This window comes from Mercenaria mercenaria, chromosome 1 (assembly GCF_021730395.1).
Source record: "Mercenaria mercenaria strain notata chromosome 1, MADL_Memer_1, whole genome shotgun sequence".
Taxonomy (NCBI): Eukaryota; Metazoa; Mollusca; class Bivalvia; order Venerida; family Veneridae; genus Mercenaria; species Mercenaria mercenaria.
This window is the reverse complement of record NC_069361.1, coordinates 25949723-25975697: the sequence shown is the minus strand read 5'-3', so window position 1 is coordinate 25975697 and position 25975 is coordinate 25949723. Positions and strand designations below refer to the sequence as shown.

Sequence of the window (25975 nt, the reverse complement as noted above, 5' to 3'; positions counted from 1 at the left end):
ATACAGGAGATGATTTTCATACAGCTACAGTAAAGATTGTAAGGAGGGGGACTTGTGAAGATTGAAAGAATGGATACCTCAGAAGATCCACTTCTTCCACAAGTTCATGGACCTATACCCAGGGACAGGTAAAGCAATCTTTCGTCAAGTATTTATCAAACAATAACATACACTAAAAAGGTGCAGTCAGCAGGAAAAACAAGTTTCTTAAGAAACCAGAAGCTATCTAGACTGTATTTGATGGAGTTTAGATTAAATAGCTAATAACAGTAAAAATTGCAGAACCAATTCAACTTTTTTTTTTCTTACATTTATTTACAGGAATACCGTATAAGCACTGTTTTCTGCGGGAACTTTATTTCTGCATTTTCTGCGGAAGACAACAAGACCGCAGATTTAGAATCCGCAGAAAGTTTTATCCTGACATGCCGCGATTCGATGATACAAGCCGCCATTATAGTCCGGTTAAGTATAAGACAATGTCCTATAGCGTTATCGGCTTTTGTCCCGCATGTAGCCGAAGGCCGAAGAAGCAAGTTTAAAAAATTTAGTAGTACGGTAATATAATAGAACTGTTTTATTATTGTTTTGTTGTTGAATAAACATAATAAAAACATTGAATTTGTTTTAATTTTCGTTCACTATTGAACATTCAGCTGCCCGTTTCAATTTTCTTAAATTATGTGACAAACACAATCCGTTGTATCCTTTGTGTCTATTGTTAACCAATCTGTTTGGTGATGGTCATATTTACCGTTATTTGTATGGGACTTGAAAAAGGCGTGATTAACAAAAAATATCATACCGTTACAATGCACAGATGAGAATGTTTGCAAAATACAGATTCAAGCATTTTTCATGTCTGTTTGGCATGACTGTATTTATAAAATGACTGTTTTCTTGCGTTTTTATTTAAAACTCAACATTATGTGATGATGATGATGCCACATTAGTATTCTTCAACTTTTATTTTCAATCCGGAAGCCAACATAACTGTCAAAATAACAACAAAATATGTACCTGTCTATTTGAAATTAATGAAACAACCGGTGAATACAGAACCGCAGAAATAAATCCAATCAACGGGAGAAGGAAGACACCGCAGAAATAAGGTACGCAGAAATTTAATAACACCTCATTTTTGAAAAAATCGCAGAATATTAAGCCCGCAGAAATAAGCACTTATACGGTATGTACAAATGCTTTAAGAGTGAGAATGTAAAAAGGATGGTGATGATAGAGTGATGATGATATATATAGATTCAGACTTTTAGAGATGATGATATAGATTCAGACTGTTAGCTGATTTGAACACAAGTTGTTCACAGAGAGGCCAACCTCAAAATGTCTTTGTTTCCCCTGTCATGATACAAATTGGATAGGTAGGCATGGAATTTTTATTTATCTTCTAACAATTAACTTCAAGTTATTCTGCCTTTGGGACCAGTGCATGTTCATGCAGGCTGATCTTGGTCTTCACTGTTCGCTATTCAGTCATTAAATTTTCAGTGAACACCCCTTTGAATAATAAATGGTATTGCCCAGTTTGAATGATGTACCTGCCCATTTTACTAATTCAGCAGGTTAAAGAAACCCCATTTTCTTATACACAACTGAAATATGCATATATAATTATTTTTCAGATTTCACCTGGTTTACTTGATATTTTACTTGCTGGGTCTTGGATCTTTGGCGCCTTGGAATTTCTTTATTACGGCTAGTGAGGTAAGGGTGAAGTTTTTAAAGGTCATTTTACATTTAATGTTTAAATGTGTCTTTAATACACGTTTCTGGTATATTTCATACAGAAAATGAGAAGTGAAGAAAAATTGTTTGTAATCCTGAGTGAATTTTCCTTAATGTTACTTACAGTAGAATGAAAACAGATATCATGTAACTGGTGAGTCTTTTTAAGTCATGCTTCATTAGAATCACTTATCATTTGAATTGTGTTCCATATGAATTATGTGTCTTGTAAATTGTGTTCCATGTGACCCATTTGTCATGTGGCTCGTATGTTGTATCGTACATATGTATATAATGTATCATGTGTATCATGTTCATGCGTTACGAAATTGTGTGGTATGTGAATTATTTGTCATGTAAGCCATACTTCATGAGAATAAGTCATCATTTGAATGATGTGCTTATGAATCATGTGTCATGTAAATTATACAGATTTTATGTTATTTGAATCATGTGTAATGTCTTGCATTGTATGAACCATGTGTCATGTAAATCATGTTACATTTGAATCACAGGTATTGTGGATCATGTGTCATGTAAATCATGTTCCAAGTCATGCGTCATTTGATTTGTGTATCATGTAAATCATGGGTCATCTTAGTAATGTCATGCAAACTATACATCATGGGGACCATGTTTTATGTAATTTTGCTTATTGCAGACCATATGTCACATGAATTGTGCATCATGTGACCAATACATCATGTGAATCATGTTTTATATGGAGTATAGTCATGTTTTATTAATCCCCCGCCACAAGTGGTGGGGGGTTACAGGAATGGTCTCCATCCGTCCTTCTATTTTCCATCCTTCTGTAACATTTTGTGTCCGCTCTGTATCTCCTAGGCCCCTTGAAAGATTTTCATGAAACTTTGGTCAAATGATCACCTCATCAAGATGATGTGCAGAACCCATGAGTCAGCCATGTCGGTTCAAGGTCAAGGTCACAACTCAAGATCAAAGGTTTGAGCCTTCAATTTTGTGTCCGCTCTGTATCTCCTAAACCCCTTGAAGGATAATCATGAAACTTGGGTCAAATGATCACCTCATCAAGACGATGTGCAGAATCCATGAGTCAGCCATGTTGGCTCAAGGTCAAGGTCACAACTCAAGGTCAGTGGTTTGAGCCTACCATTTCGTGTCTGCTCTGTATCTCCTAAACCTCTTGAAGGATAATTATGAAACTTGGATTAAATGATCACCTCATCAAGACAATGTGCAGAATCCATGAGTCAGCCATGTTGGCTCAAGGTCAAGGTCACAACTCAAGGTCAAATTTTGAGCCTTCCATTTTGTGTCCACCCTGTATCTCCTAAACCCCTTGAAGGATTTTCATCAAACTTGGGTCAAATGATCACCTCATCAAGACAATGTGCAGAACTCATGAGTCAGCCATGTTGGCTCAAAGTAAGGTCACAACACCGGGTCAAAGGTTTGAGCCTTCCATTTTGTGTCCGCTCTGTATCTCCTAATCCCCTTGAAGGATTCATATGAAACCTGGGTCAAATGATCACCTATCCAAGACGATGTGCAGAACTGATGAGTCAGCCATGCCGGCTTAGGGTCAAGGTCACAACTCAAGGTCAAAGGTTTTAGCCTTCCATGTCATGTCCGCTCTATATCTCTTAAACCCCTCTAAGGAATTTTATAAAACTTGGGTCAAATGATCACCTCATCAAGACGATGTGCAGAACTGATGAGCCAGCCATGCCGGCTCAAGGTCAAGGTCACAACTTAGGGTCAAAGGTTTGAGCCTTCCATTTTGTGTCCACTCTGTATCTCCTAAACCCCTTGAAGGATTTACTCTAAACTTGGGTCAAATGATCACCTCATCAAGAACTCATGAGTCATCCATGTCAACTCAAGGTCAAAGGTTTGAGCTCTGTATCTCCTAAACCCCTTCAAGGATTTTCATTGGTTCAAATGATCACCTCATCTAGACTATGTGCAGAATTTGTAAGTCAGCCATGTCATTTCAAGGTCAAGGTCACAGCTCAAGGTCAAAGGTGTACTCTTTCACTATCCATACCAGTGGCGGGGGATTTAGCTGTCTTTCAGACTGCCTTGTTTTTATTATTTATGTGTCGTTCAATGAAGTGCCATGTACTAAAAATTTCAGGTTAAAGTTTTTTGGCTCTATCTCTAATATTACTTGCCTGACAATGAATAATTTGATTCTGAAAACTGAAAATTATAGTTAAACATTATCACCCACATTGTATGACACAAGTTTCATAACTCTCCAACTAATATATTTCATGATGCACTTGCTCTGTATCTCTTTTTTATTTAAAAGAATTTGAATTAAACTTCAGGCAGTTGTTGTACATCATTACCCATGCACTATGACACAATGGCCACAACACAGGAAGAAGTATTTTATGAAATATACACATTTTATTACTAGTGTCTCATGTGAAAACTCTTGTTAAATTTCATTTAAAATATGAAAAAGAACACGAATAGCATTCGACACACTGGCCACAGATATATGAAATATTGCTTGTTGCTTTTAGTATTTCAAGTACAAGTTGCGCAACACTACACAGCCAGAAACAGAATATCTGGACCCACACTATGAGACAGAACTACAAGCAATGTTTGAGAGTTACCTGGTTGTGGCTAACACAATACCAAACCTCGCATTTAACTTTATTACAGCACTTATTATACAGCGGTAAGTGAAACAAATATCAACCTTGAGCTTTTAAAAAGTATAATACCGTATATCTGGATTATCATCTGAAAATTATTAAAATTATTCTTCATTAAAGGTGCATCCTTGTCAGTTTCTTGTATATTTATTGATTTTAGATTTCCTCAATATTATTTTTTGTTCAAATTTTAGTAAATTACAAAAGCAAGAAAAATATAACCAAGACATGTAATAGTTATGTCAGATGTTTATAAAGCTTGTGATTTGTAACAGCTAGTATGTCTTGAAGAGCATTAATCTTTAAAAAAAGAAGGCCATTAAAGCAATATCTGCTTGCCTGCAACACAGATTTATTAGCTGATGTGAACAAGATGCTAAATTAAGATAACGTTCTTTGTGAAAAATATTTATTAAGGGTGGTAAATAGTTAACCCTGGATATATACATCTCTTACCAGACTCCTTTGTTTTAAAGCATACAACATATTGTTGTCTACTGTCTTAAATTTTCAGGATATGTTTGAAGACAAGAATGATATTTTCTCTGGTGTTGGTTATACTGATGTTTGTGCTTACTGTTAGTCTTGTCAAAATAGACACTGATACATGTATGTATAATTCTCTTCTCTTATTTGAAGTAAAATAAAATTACAGCATTTGGTCATGGGTTCCACTTTTCTTTTTTATGGTTAAGTATTTCTTAAATTTAGATAAGTTACTTCTCACATTTGCTATGAATGAAAAAAAATATATTCATAATTATCCATTTGCATATAGGTAAAACAGAAGGCATTTCTTAACCTAGCCATTTTTGTTGAGTTGCGCAGTTTTTGTGAACTTGGTAATATACCTGATACATCAATCAAAAAAAGCAGATTAAACAATATAAAGACTTGCCAAGACTAGAGTGTAGCTGAAACAGAAGGAAAATGATGTAAAAAAGTTTAATATCAAATATTAAAGTTTTCACATGGATTTAGATGCTTTTACTTGTTTAAAAATTTCTGAGCATAAATGAAAATGTGATGCTTTATATATTTCAGGGCAGTCGGTATTCTTTTCTGTTACCCTTGTAACAGCAGTTTTAATAAGCTGTAAGTATTTAAGATATGTTTCTTGTCAAATTTCAGAAATATTGTGCCTGTAGTTTCTCAGAATTTTGTCATGGATGTAATTATTGCCTCTGTTTTCAATTGCTGCAGCAAAATAGTTACCACAGAATGAATAAAACTTGATGAATTTTAGATTAGTTTGTCAAGAAACAATATTTATTTCATCATCTACCAGACTTCAGGAAAGTTGGAAAAAATGGCAGGACATTTGGTCCAACTATGCCTAAAAATCTGCCAGACCGAAAAAAAATATGCCAGACCGAAGAAATTGTCAGTGTAGTGAGTGTACTGCATATGTTGCTTTTCTCCATCATGTTCAAGCCAGGTGTGATTTTTAGTCCATTTCTTGTTAAATGTTCGGTCAACCCTCTTATTTTCATACATTTGTTTCCTTTCACTACGATTGTTGGGCGTTAATTTATGTTTCTTTCCCGGTTATGCCCCGGCATAATATGTAAGTGATGCCATTTTGATATGTTGTCCGAGATGTTGCAGTTCTCGGGGATACGATAAATGCCGGTCAGTCGGACCGCATCCGGATTAAGAAACCGCGGACCGGATCAGAATTTCCTGGTCATGTCCGTCGGACCGACGACTTTCCGGAAGTCTGATCTACCATACACAGGCTCAGTTAAAAAATGTCTGCTTGATGGCTTTACATGCTTCAAAAGAATCTTCATATAGTTTCCATTAAACTCCCCATGTTGTCGCTCTGTTAATTAATGTTGTAATTTACTGTACAAAAGTTTAAGGTTAAGTTCTATTTAACACACTGTAGCAGTATACATATTTCAGTATAGAAGGAAGAGTAGATTTGCGGTTGAGGGTAATAATATACAATTATAGCCCATCCTTTCCTTCAATCCCATTTTTACATCGCACCAAGCACATACAGAAAGAATAGTTTATGAGAATCCAGAATGATACCTGAAGTATAATTTGTATTTTTATTTAAAGAATCCCATTTATTGCAATACATACACCTTAGACACCTGTAGCCCTCCAGTAACCTGATACATGCACTTCCAATTTTATGCTGCACAACTTCAGCATTTAAAAAACGACCATGTCACTTGACATCCTTTATATTATTAAACCACACTTAGGAAAGGTGTATTAAGTACCACAAGTATATTATTGTAGTTCAAGCAGTTATCAATCTTTGGAGATACGTATACTTTTTCTTTTAAAGAGGACTTAAAGCATTGAATAATTGAATAGCAGCAGATGTTTTTGTGCATACATAATAACAAATGAATATGGCTACTACAGTTTCAGGACAAGAGGTTTATAGTATGGCATTTTCATATGGACCTTAAGGAGGAAATTTGTACAAAATTTTGAGCCGTGGCATGAGAAAACCAACATAGTGGCTTTGAGACCAGCATGGATCCAGACCAGCCTGCGCATCCACGCAGTCTGGTCAGGATCCATGCTGTTCGCTTTCAAAGCCTATTGCATTTAGAGAAACCATTAGCGAACAGCATGGATCCTGACCAGACTGCGCAGAAGCGCAGTCTGGTCTGCATCCATGCTGGTCCCAAATGCACTATGTTGGTTTTCACATGGCGTGGCTCAGATTATGAATAATGTTTAAAATCACTTGACCACTATTTGTATACACATTTCAGCTGGTGGTTCTATACTGGGAGCCTCATTGTTTGGTCTGGCGAGTTTGTTTCCCTCGCAGTATGTTCAGGCAACAATGACAGGGCAAGCTATGGGTGGAGTATTTGCAGCAGTTGCTAATCTAGTCACTCTGGCCATCGGGTCACATGTTGTAGACAGCGGCCTCGTGTTCTTCATGTTTGCGGTGTTTATGGCTGTGCTAACATTTATAGGCTATGGTTGTCTGTACTGTATAGTAAGTTTAATATTTTTCTATTAAAGTAATTATTCTGAAGTTCTGAGTATTTTGTAGATAAAGATGTCTTTAGCTTTTGCGTGATATGATTGAAACTTGAATAGATCAGAAATTTTTAAGCATATTAAAAGACTTTATTTTTGACATAGTGTAAATAAGTTTATAAATCTTTTAATATAATATGTACATGTATAATAATTAAGATAGTAATAATGCAGTCATAATGGACCTCTTATGATAATTGGCAAATGGAATAGTCTCAGTATGCAAATTTTGGCATTCTCAGATTTTTATGGAATGTTGTGAGTGCATTCAGCTACACTTAAGTCCCAGTAATGCCATTTTGCATAATAAAAGTACATAATCAAAAATGGAAAGATCAGAAATTGCCAAGTGTCATTACAAGTTCTTTACCTTAAATAAAACATGATGATTTCAAATACTCAGTGCAGCAGCATCTGATTTTAGGTAGTGTAATATGTTTTTCTTTCTATTGATTTTTTAAAACACAGAAAAATCTTAAATTTTATCATTGCTCATTGTTAACAAATAGTGATTTTACTTTCTTTTCAGGGTTATTCTAAATACCACATTTTAGAAATAGGTAAGTCATGTTTATTAAACACATGACATGTGTGTATATTACTTCCTTGGTGTGAAATTCTCTATCTGATATTTGCTATGGAGCATTGATCAAGTTATTTTTGTTACTTGGAAGTCTTTGTTGAAGATTAAACGTTATTTAGTTTCAATCTACTGACTGCAAGAAGGATGAATATGTTGAGTTTCAGCACACTTTGTAGACATACCATGTTTTCATGAATCATAAATGGATCCAAGTTAGAATTTAATGACCACAGTATGTTACAGTGAATTTATTTCACACTAGAAGTAATATTTACAGTTTTCAAGTATTAACCTTGAAAAAACAGTAAGCTGTTTGCTGTGTTAAAGATGAAATACTATCAACTGGCTGTTAAATGAGTTTTTTTGTGATTTCAGGAAGCACTATAGCCATAGATGTCAATTCTCATGAAGATGATGTAAATTACATAGATCCAGATCATGGTTGTTCTTACTATATAAATATATTGAAAAAGGTCAGTCACCAACACTAAAGTGAAACATTAATTGTTTTGATATTGTAGAAACAAACTCGGTTTACAATAACCACTTTTGATTTCCTAATAAAGTAATAACGCTTTAAAGTTGAAAGTTCAAGACTACATAATTCAACATTTTGTCTGACATCAGACAGAAGAGAATTACTTTTATTGTTCTGAGTAAGTTTGTTCAAGTGTACCTAACAATACTGCCATTTTTGAGGTAGGTGTAACATTAAATCAGTGTATCTAAATATATGTATTTCAGGTTTGGAAAGAAGGTCTCAGTGTATGTTTTGTGTTTTTAGTCACTTTATCATGTTTCCCTGCAATAACCTCATCAATAGTCACTGTAGAGAAAACTCCCACAGAGTGGTCAGGTATGAACATATTTTAGTCACTTTATCAAGTTTCCCTGTGATAACCTCATCAATAGTCTCTGTAGAGAAAACTCCCACAGAGTAGTCAGGTATGAACATAATTTAGTCACTTCATCAAGTTTCCCTGCAATAACCTCATCAATAGTCTCAGTAGAGAAAACTCCCACAGAGTGGTCAGGTATGAACATAATTTAGTCACTTTATCATGTTTCCCTGCAATAACCTAATCAATAGTCTCAGTAGAGAAAACTCCCACAGAGTGGTCAGGTATGAACATATTTTAGTCACTTTATCATGTGTCCCTGCAATAACCTCATCAATAGTCTCAGTAGAGAAAACTCCCACAGAGTGGTCAGGTATGAACATATTTTAGTCACTTTATCATGTGTCTCTGCAATAACCTCATCAATAGTCTTTTACAGAAAACTCCCAGAGAGTGGTCAGGTATGAACATATTTTAGTCACTTTATCATGTATCCCTGTAATAAGCTTGTTAGTAGTCTCGGTTGAAGAAATGCCACAAGAGTCATAATGTCTTAGTGTCCCTGTACTGGCCTCGTCAGTACTGTCAGTGAAGAAAACATCCTCAGAACGGTAACATATGTATATCCCTTTCTTCATACAAACTGTGTACTTGTGTATTAAAGAAGATAGCAGTGATACAGAGTTTTATTGTAAAGCCAGTAACTCATTGTCTGAGAAAATAAAATCCAGTAATGAATCAATCTTCTTAAGGTTTGACCTTAATATTATTTATATTGTATTTCTTAATAAAGTTGTAAATCATATATATGTAGGAAAAGTACACTAGGATATAACTGAAACAGAAATTATAATATCTGCAGTGTTGGTTTTTACTTAGATGTCTAGAATATTGTGTCAATTTTGAAGCTTTTGTATTATATGCATAATCGTCCTTACGACTTGGGAGTCGGGGATTTCCTCTGGGGTTCATGTATACTTTTTAGCTCGACTATTCGAAGAATAGGGGAGCTAGCCTACTCGCCCCAGCGTTAGCTTGAGCGTCACACAAATGTTAAAGTTTGCGTACCACCCCAAATATTTTCAAAGTGCATACTTGTTTACCATCATGACCCCAGTCTGTTAACAGGAGCAGACAACTCTATCAAGCATTTTGACTGAATTATGGCCCCTTTTCGACTTAGAATATGCTTATTGTAATGTTAAAGTTTGCGTACCACCCCAAATATTTTCAAAGTCCATTGAGATATTGCTTTCATATTTTACATACTTGTTAACCATCATGACCCCAGTCTGTAAACAGGAGCATACAACTCTATCAAGCATTTTGACCGAATTATGGCCCCTTTTCGACTTAAAATATGCTTATTGAATTTGTAATGTTAAAGTTTGCGTACCACCCCAAATATTTTCAAAGTCCATTGAGATATTGCTTTCATATTTTGCATACTTGTTTACCATCATGACTTCAGTCTGTAAAAAGCAGGAGGCAACTCTATCAAGCATTTTGACTGAATTATGGCCCCATTTCGATTAGAATATGCTTATTGTAATGTTAAAGTTTGCGTACCACCCCAAATATTTTCAGAGTCCATTGAGATATTGCTTTCATATTTTGCATACTTGTTTACCATCATGACCCCAGTCTGTAAAAAGCAGGAGGCAACTCTATCAAGCATTTTGACTGAATTATGGCCCCTTTTCGACTTAGAATATGCTTATTGTAATGTTAAAGTTTTACTCATAACTTATATTATACTATCAAGCACTTAGATTAGTCGAGCGCACTGTCCACTGACAGCTCTTGTTTTTTCTATGTTAAAAAAAACTGCCATAATATTTATCAGAAACAATATTTCAGTATGTAACTATCATGCTTTCTGTTTACTGGTACCCTGCCTTATCTGAGTTTTACTGACCTGTGTTCCGTGAAATATTTATATTTCAGAGAGAAATTTCTCTGCCATGGTATATATATACTGTAAATGAGAATTTTTTTTCTGCCTTGGTATATATACTGTAAATATTTGTATTTCAGAGAAATATTTCTCTGCCCTGGTGTGTTTTCTCTTGTTTAACTGTGGAGATTGGAGTGGTAGATCTGTAGCAGGTTCTGTACAGTGGGTAAGTGTGACCATTATCTACATCACATACAAAATTAAGCCATTAGATAATTGTCTTGTATTGTGTACATAAAGTTTCAGAACTTCATAATAATTATTTTAATAATCTAAATGTTCTAAATTTTATGTTCTTGCTTCACATTGTTTAGACAAGTTTTAACTTTATTTTGTTCTGAATTGATTTATGTGAGAGCCTGTCTAATTGTGTACTTATGTGTGTGTCTGTGTATGCAGTGTGTGTCTGTGTGCGAGGTGTGTGAAATGATGATGAGAGAGGCTTTTCTCAACTTTAAAAGCCTTCATGTCACTGTTATGATGTTGGCTGGTCATTTTACTTACAATGAAAGCTGATTTATCAATTGCATCACATATGTTAATTTTCAGGGATTTTTTATATTGAAAATCTGTGTATATTTATTTTACAGCCAAAGTATGGACAGTCGAATATATTGTTGGTGTTTTCTGTGTTGCGTGTTGTTTTTATACCTCTACTGATGTTTTGTAATGCTCAGCCAAGAACAAGCCCTGTCTTGTTTAACAAGGATTGGTGCCCTGTTGTATTTATACTTTTGCTTGGACTCACCAATGGCTACTTCGGGACGTTAGCTATGATGTATGGCCCAAGGTTTGTGTTATATACATACACATTATTTTATTATTCCCCCACAAAACGAAGTTTGGGGGGTATATAGGAGTGAGCTTGGCGGTCAGTCGGTCTGTTGGTTTCCGGATGATAACTCATGAAAGGCTTGACTGATTTAAACAATTTTTCGTACACAGGTGTTACATCTAAAAACACAGGTCAAGTTTGACTTTGGGGTCATTAGGTCTAAGGTCAAGGTCACAGTGACCCTAAACAGTTAAATGGTCTCCGGATGATTCTTTGAGAAAGCTTGGGCCTAGGATCATAATTTTTGGTACACAGATGTAACATCATGAAATACAGGTCAGGTTTGACTTTGAAGTCAGTAGGTCAAAGGTCAAGGTCACAGTGACTCGGAACAGTTTAACGGTTTCCAGATGATAAATTGAGAACGCTTGGGTCTAGGATCTTTAATTTTTGTTCACAAGTGTAACATGATTAAATACAGGTCATGTTCGACTTCGAGGTTAGTAGTTCAAAAGGTCAAGGTCACAATAACACGAAACAGTTAAAGGGTTTCCGGATGATAACTTGAGAACGCTTGGGCCTAGGATCTTGAAAATTGATAGGGAGGTTGGTTATGACCAGTAGATGACCCCTAATGATTTCGAGGTCAGCAGGCCACGGGTCAAAGTCACAGTGACACGGAACATTTAAACAGTTTTCGGACTGTTGAATTGACAGGTGAGTTTTTGTGATTGCTCGATGTCCAGCGTCTGTCTGTCTGTCTGTCAACATTTAGCTTGTGTATGCGATAGAGGCTGTATTTTTATGCCCTTGTCTGTCCGTCCTTCCGAGAATGTTGTGTCGTGCATAGCTCCAAAGGTATTTGACATAGAGTCACAAAACTTTACAGGAATGTTGGTCAGCATGTGTAATTGTGCAACTGGGGTTTTGCGTCTGGATTCATTCAGTCCTGTTGGAGTTATGGCCCCTGACTTTGTAAAAATTGGTCATTTTAGTGTTGTGTCGCTTCTAGCTCCAAAAGTATTTGACCTAGAGTCACAAAACGTTACAGGAATGTTGGTCAGCACGTGTAGTTGTGCACCTGGGGTTTCGCGTCCGGATTCTTTCAGTTGTGTAGGAGTTATGGCCCCTGACTTGGTAAAAAATTGGTCATTTTAATGTTGTGTCTCGCGTAGCTCCAAAAGTATTTGACCTAGAGTCACCAAAGTTTACGGGAATGTTGGTCAGCATGTGCAGTTGTGCATCTGGGGTTTCGCATCCGGATTCATTCAGTCTTGTAGGAGTTATGGCCCATGACTTTGTAAAAATTGGTCATTTTAATGTTGTGTCGCGCGTAGCTCCAAAAGTATTTGACCTAGAGTCACCAAAGTTTACAGGAATGTTGGTCAGCATGTGCAGTTGTGCACCTGGGGTTTTGCGTCCGGATTCATTCAGTCGTGTGGGAGTTATGGCCCCTGACTTAGTTAAAAATTGGTCATTTTTATGTTGTGTCGTGCCTAGACCCAGAAGTATTTAACCTAGAGTCACCAAAGTTTACCGGAATGTTGGTCAGCATGTGCAGTTGTGCACCTGGGGTTTCATGTCCGGATTCATTCAGTATTGTAGGAGTTATGGCCCCTGACCTAGGAAAAAATTGTCATTTTAATGTTTTGTCTCGCGTATTGTTTTCCCAAAGTTGATCTGTGTCCCATGGACACATTTCTGGTTCAACTGATATTCATGAAGTTTTGTCAGAATGATTACCTTGATGAAATCTAGGCCAAGTTCGAAAATGGGTCATCTGGGGTCAAAAATTAGGTCACTAGGTCTAATCAAAGAAAACTTTGTGAATGCAATAGAGGCTGTATTTTTAGCTCACCTGTCACATAGTGACAGGGTGAGCTTTTGTGATCGTCCGTTGCCGTCCATCGTCCGTCCACAATTTCGTGTGAACAAGTTAGAGACCACATTTTGCAAAGAATTTTGATCAAACTTGTACAAAACTTTTATTGGCATGATATCTCAGTTCCTTTCGAAAACTGGCCAGATCCCATCATGGGTTCTAGAGTTATTGCCCCTTAAAGGGCCAGAATTTGCTATTTTTGTGCGTCAACAATTTCTTGTCTGCACGATAGCAGCTTCATTTATGATTTGAATTTAACCAAACTTGCACACACCTTGTATCACCATAAGATCTTGGATCCTTTCTTGAACTGGCCAGATCCCATTATGGGTTCCAGGGTTATGGCCCCTGAAGCGCCAAAATGAGCTATTTTGACCTTGTCTGCACAATAGCAGTTTTATTTATGATTTGATTTTTACCAAACTTGCACACAACTTGTATCACCATAAGATCTTAGTTCCTTTCTTGAACTGGCCAGATTCCAATATGGGTTCCAGAGTTATGGCCCCTGAAAGGGCCAGAATTAGCTATTTTGACCTTGTCTGCACAATAGCAGCTTAAATTATGATTTGAATTTAACCAAACTTGCACAAAACTTGTGTCAGCATAAGATCTTGTTTCCTTTGTTGAACCAACCAGATCCCATTATGGGTTCCAGAGTTATGGCCCCTGAAAGGGCCTAAATTAGCTTTTTTGACCTTGTCTGCACAATAGCAGCTTCATTTATGATTTGATTTTAACCAACCTTGCACACAACCTGTATCACCACAAGATCTTGGTTTCTTTCTTCAACTGGCCAGATTCCTTTATAGGTTCCAGAGTTATGGCCCCTGATAGGACCAGAATTAGCTATTTTGACCTTGTCTGCACAATAGCAGCTTCATTTATGATTTGAATTTAATCAAACTTGCACAAAACTTATGTCACCATAAGGTCTTGGTTCCTTTCTTAAACCAGATTCCATTATGGGTTCCAGAGTTATGGCCCCTGAAAGGGCCAAAATTAGCTATTTTGACCTTGTCTGCACAATAACAGCTTCATTTATGATTTGATTTTAACCTAACTTGCACACAACTTGTATCACCATAAGATCTTGATTCCTTTTTATTCGCCCAAAGGGACATATTATGTTATTGCCTCGGTGTCCGTCTGTCTGTATGTCTGTTGGTTAGCAATTTCCCTTCCACTCTGTAACTGTTGAACCCCTTGAAGGATTTCAAAGAAACCTGACACAAATGTTCACCTCATCGAAACAATGTGCAGAGCGCATGTTTCTGATGGCTCACTTCAAGGTCAAGGTCACACTTAGGGGTCGAAGGTCATATGACTTTGTTTTGTGTGTATATTGCTCTGCACTTGCGTCGATTGCAGTGCTTTTATTTTTATTTGGCAGATCCTTTTGTTCACTTACAATAAAAATTTTTAATTACTTCCCTTTTATGTTACTATAAATAGCTTATTAAGAAACTTTTTTATTATTGGCCATAGGAAAAAACCGAGACCACTTTTCTGTGGTACAACATGGATGGTACCTCCGATTTTTAGGTGTATTTTGACATATCTGTACCTAGTAAGAATTTATTTAATTTTGGTTAAATTCTTCCCTTTGTTGTTCCTGTCCTTTGGACTTAGATTTTTTTCTGAGGACTTAGATTTATTTTTAATTTCTTCCCTTTTTTGTTCCTGTCCTTTGGGTTTCATCAGTCAGAATTTTTCTCCTAACCTCCTCTGATGAAATCCTTCAGGCATGAAACTACTGGCCTAATTTGAAAATAATTTATTTGAAGTAACTTTAAGAAAATTTCAACTATATTTTCTCACAATTCTTTTGATTGATCTTGATAATGATTTTTAGCTCATCTGATTTTTTGAAAAAAAATGATGAGTTATTGTCATCACTTGAGTGGTTGTCGGCGTCGGCATTGCCTGGTTAAGTTTTATGTTTAGGTCAGCTTTTCTCCTAAACTATCAAAGCTATTGCATTGAAACTTGGAATACTTGTTCACCATCATAAGCTGACCCTGTATAGCAAGAAACATAACTCCATCTTGCTTTTTGCAAGATTTATGGCCCCTTTTGTACTTAGAAAATATCAGATTTCTTGGTTAAGTTTTATGTTTAGGTCAACTTTTCTCCTAAACTATCAAAGCTATTGCTTTGAAACTTGGAATACTTGTTCACCATCATAAGCAGACCCTGTACATCAAGAAACATAACTCCATCTTGCTTTTTGCAAGAATTATTGCCCCTTTTGGACTTAGAAAATCAGTTTTTTTGGTTAAGTTTTATGTTTAGGTCAGCTTTTATCCTAAACTATCAAAGCTATTGCTTTAAAACTTGCAACACTTGTTCACCATCATAAGCTGACCCTGTACAGCAAGAAACATAACTCCATCCTGCTTTTTGCAAGATTTATGGCCCCTTTTGGACTTAGAAAATATCAGATTTCTTGGTTAAGTTTTATGTTTAGGTCAACTTTTTCTCTTAAACTATCAAAGCTATTGCTTTGAAACTTGCAACACTTGTTCACCATCATAAGCTGACCCTGTACAGCAAGCAACATAACTCCATCCTGCTTTTTGCAATAATTATTGCCCCTTTTGGACTTAGAAAATCATTTTCTTGGTTGAGTATTATGTTTAAGTCAACTTTTCTCATAAACTATCAAAGCTATTGCTTTAAAACTTGCAACAGTTTTTCACCATAATAAGTGGACACTGTTCATCAAGAAACATAACTCTATCCTGCTTTTTGCAAGAATGATGGCCCTTTTTAGACTTAGAAAATCATGGGTAGGACAATATTTCTATTATACAAAAAAAAATCAGATGAGCGTCAGCACCCGCAAGGCGGTGCTCTTGTTTGACCTTCTTGGCCTTAAGTGCAATGATAACAGGTGAGCGATATAGGGCCATTTTGGCCCTCTTGTTCAATTGATCTTCATGAATTTTGGTCAGAATGATTACCTTGATGAAATATAGGCCAAGCTTGAAAATTGGTCTTCTGGGGTCAAAAACTAGGTCACTAGGTCAAATCAAAGATAAACATTGTGTATGCGATAGAGGCTGTATTTTTTAATCGATCTTCATGAACTTTTGTCAGAATGATTACCCTGATGAAATCTAGGCCAGATTCCAAAATGGGTCATCTGGGGTCAAAAACTAGGTCACTAGGTCAAATCAAAGAAAAACCTTGTATATGCGATAGAGGATGTTCTCCATTACTACAAAATTTAGACCTTAAAATGCACAAGAAGCCACAATTACTTGCCTGTATTTCAAAAAATCCAGGGGGAGAGCCTTCTGACCCCCCTAAAATGAGGCGAGTACAGCTACTAGTAAATGACCCCCTAACATGGGTTAAGGTACCCCTCCAATACCTGCCTGCTCTCAGTGCTCACTATGCACCTTGGCGATGACGTCTTTGTTCTAGACTGGTGCCTTCCTGCAGTCAAATATTTCTGGGTCCGGGACTGGTGTAGGTGTAACATAAACAGTTGTTAAGGTAAGCATTGCAAATTTCATGTTAATAACCTCCTACTTTTCCTACTTTTTTGTCCGCAAACCTCCTGTTTTTTCCTACTTTTTACCTCACATGAGCCAATGGTGAGCTTTTGTGACCGCTCAATGTCCGTCGTCAGTCTAGTGTCGTCAGTCGTCCGTCGTGTGTGGGTCAACATTTTCTAAAAAAATCTTCTTCTTGAAAACCACTGGGCAAAATTACACCAAACTTCACAGGAATGATCCTTGGTTGGTCCCCTTTCAAAATTGTTCAAAGAATTGAATTCCATGCAGAACTCTGGTTGCCATGGCAACCAAAAGGAAAAACTTTGAAAATCTTCTTGTCCAAAACCGCAAGGCATAGTCTTGATATTTGGCATGTGACATTATCTAATGGTCCTCTATGAAAATAGTTCAGATTGTGCCCCTGGAGTGAAAAGAGGCCATGCCCTGGGGGTCCCAAGTTTTACAAAGACTTGTATAGGAAAAAAATTGAAAATCATCTTGTCTGAAACCGCATGACCTAGGCCTTTGATATTTGGTATGAAGCATTGCCTTGTGGTTCTCTACCAAGAATGTTCAAATTATGCCCCTGGGATGAAAAGAGGCCCTGCGCCGGGGAGTCTCAAGTTTATATAGACTTATATAGGAAAAAACTTTAAAAATCTTCTTGCCTGAAACTGCAAGGCCCAAGCTTTTGATATTTGGTATGTTTCATTGCCTTGTGGTTCTCTACCAAAATTATTCAAATTATGCCCCAGGGGTGAAAAGAGGCCCTACCCTTAGGGTCTCAAATTTAACATAGACTTATATAGGGAAAAAAAAATAAAAATCTCCTTTTCTGAAAGTTCAAGGCCTAGGCCTTTGATATTTGGTATGTAGCATTACCTAGTGGATCTCTAACAAGATTGTTCAGATTATGCTCCTGGGGTGAAAAGAGGCCCCGCCTTGGGGGTCACTTGTTATATGAGTTATATAGGAATAAATACTTTAAAAAATCAGAACATATTTCCTAGACTGTTTAATTATAATTACCTGATGACCCCAAGCATTTAGGAGTCACTTGATTGTGACCTTGACCTACTGACCTACTTTCTTGTTTTTTAAGATACAGCCTTGAAATTTGGATGACATGTACAGTTTTGCACACCAATCTTAAAACTGACTTTCAGTGACCATGAATGTGACCTACTGACCTACTTTCTAATATTTTAGCGTCAGTTTGCCATTTGAAACATGTGGCTCATATTACTCAGGTGAGCGATTCAGGGTCATCATGACCCTCTTGTTTGTTTAGGGAACTCCTACTTTTCTCCTACTTTTTTGCAAGGCCATGCTGGAAGGCCTGTTACTAAGATCAAAGTAACTTAAGGTGTGACCATGGTTACTACAGTCAAGATGACTTTAGACCTGACAGTGGTGTGACCCTAGTTACTACAGTCAAGGTGACTGTAGGTGTGACCCTGGTTACTACGGCCAAGGTGACTTTAGGTGTGACCCTGGTTACTACGGCCAAGGTGACTTTAGGTGTGACCATGGTTACTACGGCCAAGGTGACTTTAGGTGTGACCCTGGTTACTACGGCCAAGGTGACTTTAGGTGTGACCCTGGTTACTACGGCCAAGGTGACTTTAGGTGTGACCCTGGTTACTACGGCCAAGGTGACTTTAGGTGTGACCCTGGTTACTACGGCCAAGGTGACTTTAGGTGTGACCATGGTTACTACGGTCAAGCTGACTTTAGGTGTGACCCTGGTTACTACGGCCAAGGTGACTTTAGGTGTGACCATGGTTACTACCGTCAAGGTGACTAGGTGTGACCCTGGTTACTACGGTCAAGGTGACTTTAGGTGTGACCCTGGTTACTACGGCCAAGGTGACTTTAGGTGTGACCATGGTTACTACGGTCAAGCTGACTTTAGGTGTGACCCTGGTTACTACGGCCAAGGTGACTTTAGGTGTGACCCTGGTTACTACGGCCAAGGTGACTTTAGGTGTGACCCTGGTTACTACGGCCAAGGTGACTTTAGGTGTGACCCTGGTTACTACGGCCAAGGTGACTTTAGGTGTGACCCTGGTTACTACGGCCAAGGTGACTTTAGGTGTGACCATGGTTACTACGGTCAAGCTGTCTTTAGGTGTGACCCTGGTTACTACGGTCAAGCTGACTTTAGGTGTGACCATGGTTACTACGACCAAGGTGACTTTAGGTGTGACCATGGTTACTACAGTCATGGTGACTAGGTGTGACCCTGGTTACTACGGTCAAGGTGACTTTAGGTGTGACCCTGGTTACTACGGTCAAGGTGACTTTAGGTGTGACCCTGGTTACTACGGCCAAGGTGACTTTAGGTGTGACCCTGGTTACTACGGCCAAGGTGACTTTAGGTGTACGGTCAAGGTGACTAGGTGTGACCCTGGTTACTACAGTCAAGGTGTGACCCTGGTTACTACGGTCAAGGTGACTTTAGAATCATTTTTAATCCAGGCGACTAGGTCTAAATCTCAAGGTCCCATTTAGGGGTTAAAGATCAAACAGCTGTATTTTGGGTCAGATTTGTATCTTTTATTTTTTAACAGGTGAGGATTTTTCATAAAACTACCTTCAGTTTATTAACCTCTTCAAGACAATATGTGCTCGAACCTGGTCACTAGGTCAAAAGTTTAGGTCACATTTGGAAATCAAAAGATGATAACAACATTTTACCATACCTTTGTCAAAGCAGTGTATTGGAGAATAAATAATTCATATGCCAAAGGTTATTTTAGAAATTCTCTCATATTTTCTTTTGATCCTGTTATTAATTGGGTATTTTATTTTTGTCATATTTACAGGCGTGTACCACCAGAAAAAGCAGAGAGCACTGGTGCTATGATGTCAACATTTCTGACAACTGGTCTTGTATCTGGATCATTGATAGCCATACTTCTAATGAAATCTCTGTGATGATGTACAAGAAGATATATTTTATTGTTATGTAAATGATATTGTTTTATATTTGCCAAAACCCATTCACTTGTCCCAAAAGCCAGTAATATATTGTTTGCTCATGTATGTCAGACCTCCCAATATTTTAGAAGCAGATAAAGTATTTGCTCTTACTAATAACAAAATTGTATAGACTTATCCCTTACCCTGCTAAATTTCTATAACGAACTTGTCTTTGTTGGACAGTACCTTTAAGTGTAAAAAGGGGTGCTTACCAAAAAGATACTGGCTGAATAGCGAACAGTGCAGATCATGATCAGACTGCACAGATGCAAAGCCAGAATCAAATGTGTCCAGCATGGTAAGGGTTAAATTTTCTAAGGTGTGCTTTTTTATTTGAAATATAGTAACTTTTGTGTGCTTTGAAATTTTTTTTTGCTGAAGATATGTAATAACTTTAGAATCTAGTTTTTATATTTGTTTCACTTTCAAATTGTTCATTTGATTTGTACTGTCTCAAAGACTATTATTAATGCAGAACTGTTGAAAAATGTTTTAAGCAATTAATGTTTTGAAAGGAGAGTTTTATTCTGTATATATATATGTGATTTGCTGGTACTTTTTGTTTCCAATTTGGTATTCTGTAATGAGCCATTGTAATACTGGTTCATATTTTAACATGTATACAGTATACATGCAGCAACTACACTGTGTCATATACCAGGGAGTACTTCAGTTGTTTCCCTTCGGATATTTGTAAAATATACAATGTACATGTTGCTTAATATAAAGTATAATCGGTCATTTATTTGCACCAGTTTACACCAATGATAATTTAATATTTTTACCTGCAATATGTGCATGTCTGCAAGTTTTTTGGGCTGTCTTTGATGCAAGTGTTTTCCATATGATTTCACCTTTTTTGGACATCAAACTCACATGTATGGAAGTTGTCAGTAATTTTCAAACATTTAACAAGTAGTACACATGTACCGATTTGATATAGTTAGATGAACAGGAGTATCATTGCTGACAAGACATTATTACCTAATTTATCGATTCTTGCTGATACAAACACTTCTACAGAACTTGATGTTATCAGTTTTTCATGTATAAAACGTTAGGCAACTTAAATATTCATCTTCTTAAATACAAAAGTAAAACATTTTAACATGCATTTAGTGGCAGTCTTTTATGAAAGTCAAATGTAAGCAGTGATAGCTTATAGATTATAAGTACAATTGTACTTGAACTTTGCCCAATACAAGTTGTTCTTGATTATAGACTTATTATAATGATTGTCCAGTACTTGAAGGACAGTCCAGGAAATGTCCACTTGTGTGTCATCAGTCTGGCTGTAATTACATAAATAGACTTGATATAGAAGTTGCTACATTATGTGAATTATTTAGATGTATATACAGATTGATTATTTAACAACAATGTACACAAATTATTGTGGATTGTGCAATAATAGGCTAGAGGTTGAAATACGTTTTATTTTCCATGATGTACAGTAATGATTATATTCAGTTATTTTATTATAAACTGATATTGTTTGATGTTGTAATTTGCTGTATATATGACAGCCTTTCTTAACACCAAAATATTACTCTACATCAAAACTCCAATTGCTTGATGTCCGAAGGAGACGAACAAATTGCTTGAGTTTGCCAGGGTTTCAAGTGATCCAAACATAGGCCAAGATAAGCAATGAAATGGCAAGTAACACATGAACTGCATGTGCAGGCACAGGTGCTTGATTCATCAATGCTCGAGGGAGCAGTGTTTCACTGAAGTACTGTAACTTTAGACTTTGCTTTTTTCGTTTGTTTCAGTTCTCATTACATTTTCGTGATCAAGGAGTTTCTTTTTTTTTCTCAAAATAAATTAAGACTCGAAACAATTGCCCTAATAAAGTGATGCTGTATTAAGCATAAATGTGTAATCTTTTTTTGTAATGTGGCTCTTAATGTTGAATAATGTACATGTATATGTAAATTATCTTGGAATTATGAAATGACAAGTTTTGTTGACTTGACGTAAATTTTTACTTGACTTCAGTGTAATTTTGATATAAGAACACTAGAGACAGTTGGGAGGCTATTCTGTATTTAGTTTACTGTATTCCAGGCATTGTATTCCAGGCAGTTGTTTGACTGATTGTTCAACTATATTGTTGTGTAATATTCATGTGATATTAACAGGGTTGTCATTTATTGACAGTTAAATAGTTTTATGCTTTCAGTTACACATTCACTGACTACATTAAATTAGTTAATGGTTCACAGTGTACTTTGATAGCCTATATTTGAATAACAACACAATTTCTAGGAAAAGTTTAAGGTGCTCTCAAATGTCAATGACATAGGTGTACTTGGGCATTACTTTAACACCGTCCTAAAACTGAAGTATTGGTAGCTGTATTAGTCCTATGTTAGCAAGGTTGTAGCTTTCTCAGTCACTGCGATCTCTTATTTTTGATCAAGCCTTCTTCTTAGACCAGATGCACTTTTGGGATAGTTGATGGGCCTGTTTTTTTTTAAAGTATATTTGAGCCGTGCCGTGGGAAAACCAACATAGTGGGTTTGCGACCAGCATGGATCCAGACCAGCCTGCGCATCCGTGCAGTCTGGTCAGGATCCATGCTGTTCGCTTTCAAAGGATGCGCAGGCTGGTCTGGATCCATGCTGGTCGCAAACCCACTATGTTGGTTTTCTCATGGTGCAACTCATTTATATTTTTAAGTTGTTGATGCATGAAAGCAATATCTTAAACTGTAGTTAACTTGCAGATCTCTGTATGTTATTATTGTGATCACTAATTATGGATAACTCTTCACCAAGACTGTTCTAGTTATTCAGATTCATCAAAAAAGATGGCCACCAAAGCTAAAGTACATGTAAAAGAAAATCTAGGAAAAAACATGTCCCAGATGTTGCTCCGATTTTTGGATGATTTAAAAGAAATGTTCCTTGGCTAATCCTCTACTGAAATCTTTTTATACAAGCGCTTCTGTGGAAATAAAACATGATAATAGCCGTGCCATGAGAAAAACTAAAATAGTGGCTTTGCAAGCGACCAGCACGCATTCAGACTAACCTGTGCATCCGTGCAGTCTGGTCAGGATCCATGCTGTTCGCTAACAGTTTCTCTAATTGCAATATATTTGGAAAGCGAACAGCATGGATCCTGACCAGACTGCGCGAATGTGCAGGCTGGTCTGGATCCATGCTGGTTGCAAAGCCGCTATGTTGATTTTCTCATGGCACGGCTCAGTTATTTATGGATAAAACATTAAGATACTTAAATAATCATCTTCATAAATACAAAAGTATTTCCATCTTGATTTGTAAATCAAAAACATGGCTGCTATATGGGGTCCTTTTTACCTTATATGGCTCCATAGACTTTGAAAATCTTCTCTTTATCTGCATCCAGTTTTCAAAGTGAATTGGCAAAAATATTTCTTGTATTGTTACACATGTACGAGATTGAGCTGTGAAACTCTGGAAGATTGTATAAGGTCATCATGTCCCTCTTGTTGTAGTTACAGACTATATGAATTATTACTGTTCAATCAGGCCTGAACAGGTTGTAAGAAATGTTAATTATTTAAGTTGGAGTCAGGATTTGAATCTTCAACAGCATAGTATGTCTACCATCATACATTTGTATAACTGCCACATGCTCAAAAATGTTATGTGGCAGTCACATTCTTGTTTATGCTGTTTAACAAACCAGCAAAGTGGGTTACATACCTGCCTTTTGTCTGCTGATATATTACATAATACATATACATTGAAGTTGGTCTAAATCCTAGAAAACTGTTTATTTCCTGTAGCTTGACAAAATATGTATGGTTACAAAGTATCTTGGATATTTGATCTTTGAAAAAAAAAATGTTCATGTTTTCTGTTATATCATTTTGAATATTATAGTTAGTTAATGCCAAAACAGCAAAATCTGGTTATAAAATTGAAACAAGAATTAAAAGAAAAAACACATGTAAATAGATTGTTTTTATTGAAGAAAAAAAAGATTTTGAAAAACCTGCAGAAATACAGCTTGTGCATGTAATAATTAAGGGGTTTTGTTGAAATAGGCATTTGCCTGCCAATGAAATTTTCAGATATATAAAAGGTAGAGTTTAACAGAATAACACCATATTATTACACTGCATAATATTATTTTATAGTGGCACGTAATATGTTTTAAAACTAAAAATGTATGTAGTATAATTTTATATGCCAGTTATAATTCAATAAAATATTTAGAAAAAGAAATCTAGATGCTTATTGCTTTGGTCCTTTTGCAGGCAGTCAGTATAGTGTTATTATATCAATATGCATTATTTGATGTACTTTAATATGCAAAAACAAGGATACCTGAGCTTAAGAATCCGTTGTCTCTCTGTCTTTGAAGCAGATATATATATATACATACACCAGCTCTTAAACAGCATTGAGTACTTCCTTGTTCTGACAATATTAATGTATTGTTATATACCTCTGCAATATTAGATGAGATGTTCCTCTTCATATCTGCAGTTTGTTATTGATACTTCATTTGCAAGAATGTGGTAGGTACCAAGAGTGTAGGTCACAATGAAGTTAAAAAAATATCATGGGAGGTCATAGACAGAATTGTTATGCCCCTCCAATTGAAAATGGGGTAGCACAGCATTACTCTTGTCCATGCAATCATGGTAGGGCATATCGCATCATCTCTGGCTTGTAGCTTTATTGTGCATTGTCAGGTTTGTCAAATAATCACCATAATGAGACGACCTGTTGATGCAAAAAATTTCCGGCCAATAACTCGTGCAATGTCAGATTTTGCAGTATTACTTAACACAGTCACTATAATTATAAAGACAATATGTTGCTTGTCAAAGGTCAAGGTCGCATTCAGAGCTCAAAGATTGAAGGTCATCTTTCTTGTCAGCTCTATCACTTTTCTATGATGCACAGATATTCAAATAACTTAGTAGGAATATTTACCATAACAAAGATGTCATGTAACACTAAATAAAGATTATTATCAAACTTAATTAAAGGTCAAAGATAAAAGGTAATTTTACTTGTCTGCTCTGTGATTTATTATGCAGACATGGATATTTAAATAATTTAGCACAAACATTCACCCTGACAAGAAACATGTCCTGTTTTAACAGTTTAAGAACCATGGTCAAGACAAGGCCACACTTGTAAGGAAAAGAAATTACATGTACTTTGTTTTCTCCTGTGCAATTTATATCTTCTGTATGAATTGATAGATATTCAATTTACTCAAGGCACAAACATTCAACTGGACTAGACAATGTGTTGTATGCAAGACCTACCCATGGACCCTAACCTGAAAGATCAAGCCCATCCCTTAAAAGTCAGATTGTATGTCTAAAGGTTTGTGTGAATGAATGAATATTCCTATTAGTATAGGAATTCTACAGTAATTGAAGACCTGTTGAGTGTGAGACAGATCCCTAATTCAAAGGTCAAGGTCACGCCTAGGGAATAATTTTTCTTGTTGGTCGATAAGTTTTTGTACCTTTTGCACAAATAGGTAAATACTCAAAGAACTTAGCACCAGCATTTGCCAAAATAATATGACCTGAAATTATAAAATACTTGTTCACTACATTGCTTCTGGCAACTGATTTCATTCTCATCTACTATGCATAAGACATTCAACAAGGTAAATCATTCCACTCCAAGTATATAGCATCTCTCCTCAAATCTTAAACTGGACATGCTTCTTCCTGATTGACAGAAGCCACTGTTGTCTTATACAGTGTCTATTCTACATAAATACCAGCCAGTTCTAGGCTCCCCCAAGGCTTTGTCCTTGGTCCTCTCTGCTCTCTCAGTTATTTTGTTAGCTTCCATAATATGTCTCTCAATCCTAAGTTTTACTTTCTGTTATACAATATGAGCTTTCCAGTAATAAATTATTGTATTTTTATCTGCTATTGAGTTTGTAGAAAACTCAAATATTTCCAAGAAATACTAATTTCTGTCTACTTGTTTTACTTGGATTCTGTGTTGTTATATTTTCTGGTCCTTTGGAATCATGGAGTTCATTCAACAT

At 36.4% G+C, this 25975-nt stretch overlaps 1 protein-coding gene across 1 annotated transcript; it reads left to right on the top strand.

Annotated features, from left to right (window-relative positions):
- On the top strand, window positions 1-22486 carry LOC128556850 (equilibrative nucleoside transporter 3-like). The gene is made up of 12 exons (XM_053542587.1): window positions 1-128; window positions 1644-1725; window positions 4263-4423; window positions 4915-5009; window positions 5445-5495; window positions 7145-7377; window positions 7951-7981; window positions 8380-8477; window positions 8749-8860; window positions 10881-10966; window positions 11391-11590; window positions 19792-22486. Exons 1-12 carry the CDS (start codon window positions 70-72, stop codon window positions 19901-19903), a joined length of 1320 nt encoding a protein of 439 aa, XP_053398562.1. The 5' UTR covers window positions 1-69; the 3' UTR covers window positions 19904-22486.
- The last annotated feature ends 3489 nt before the right edge of the window (window positions 22487-25975 follow it).

Bases quoted from the DNA above. Each gene is read 5' to 3' on its own strand.
- LOC128556850 (XM_053542587.1), top strand. From the start codon at position 70: ATGGATACCTCAGAAGATCCACTTCTTCCACAAGTTCATGGACCTATA. The intron at 1,726-4,262 runs GTAAGGGTGAAG...TGTTGCTTTTAG, and splicing joins TCTTTATTACGGCTAGTGAG to TATTTCAAGTACAAGTTGCG. The intron at 5,010-5,444 runs GTATGTATAATT...TATATATTTCAG, and splicing joins CAAAATAGACACTGATACAT to GGCAGTCGGTATTCTTTTCT.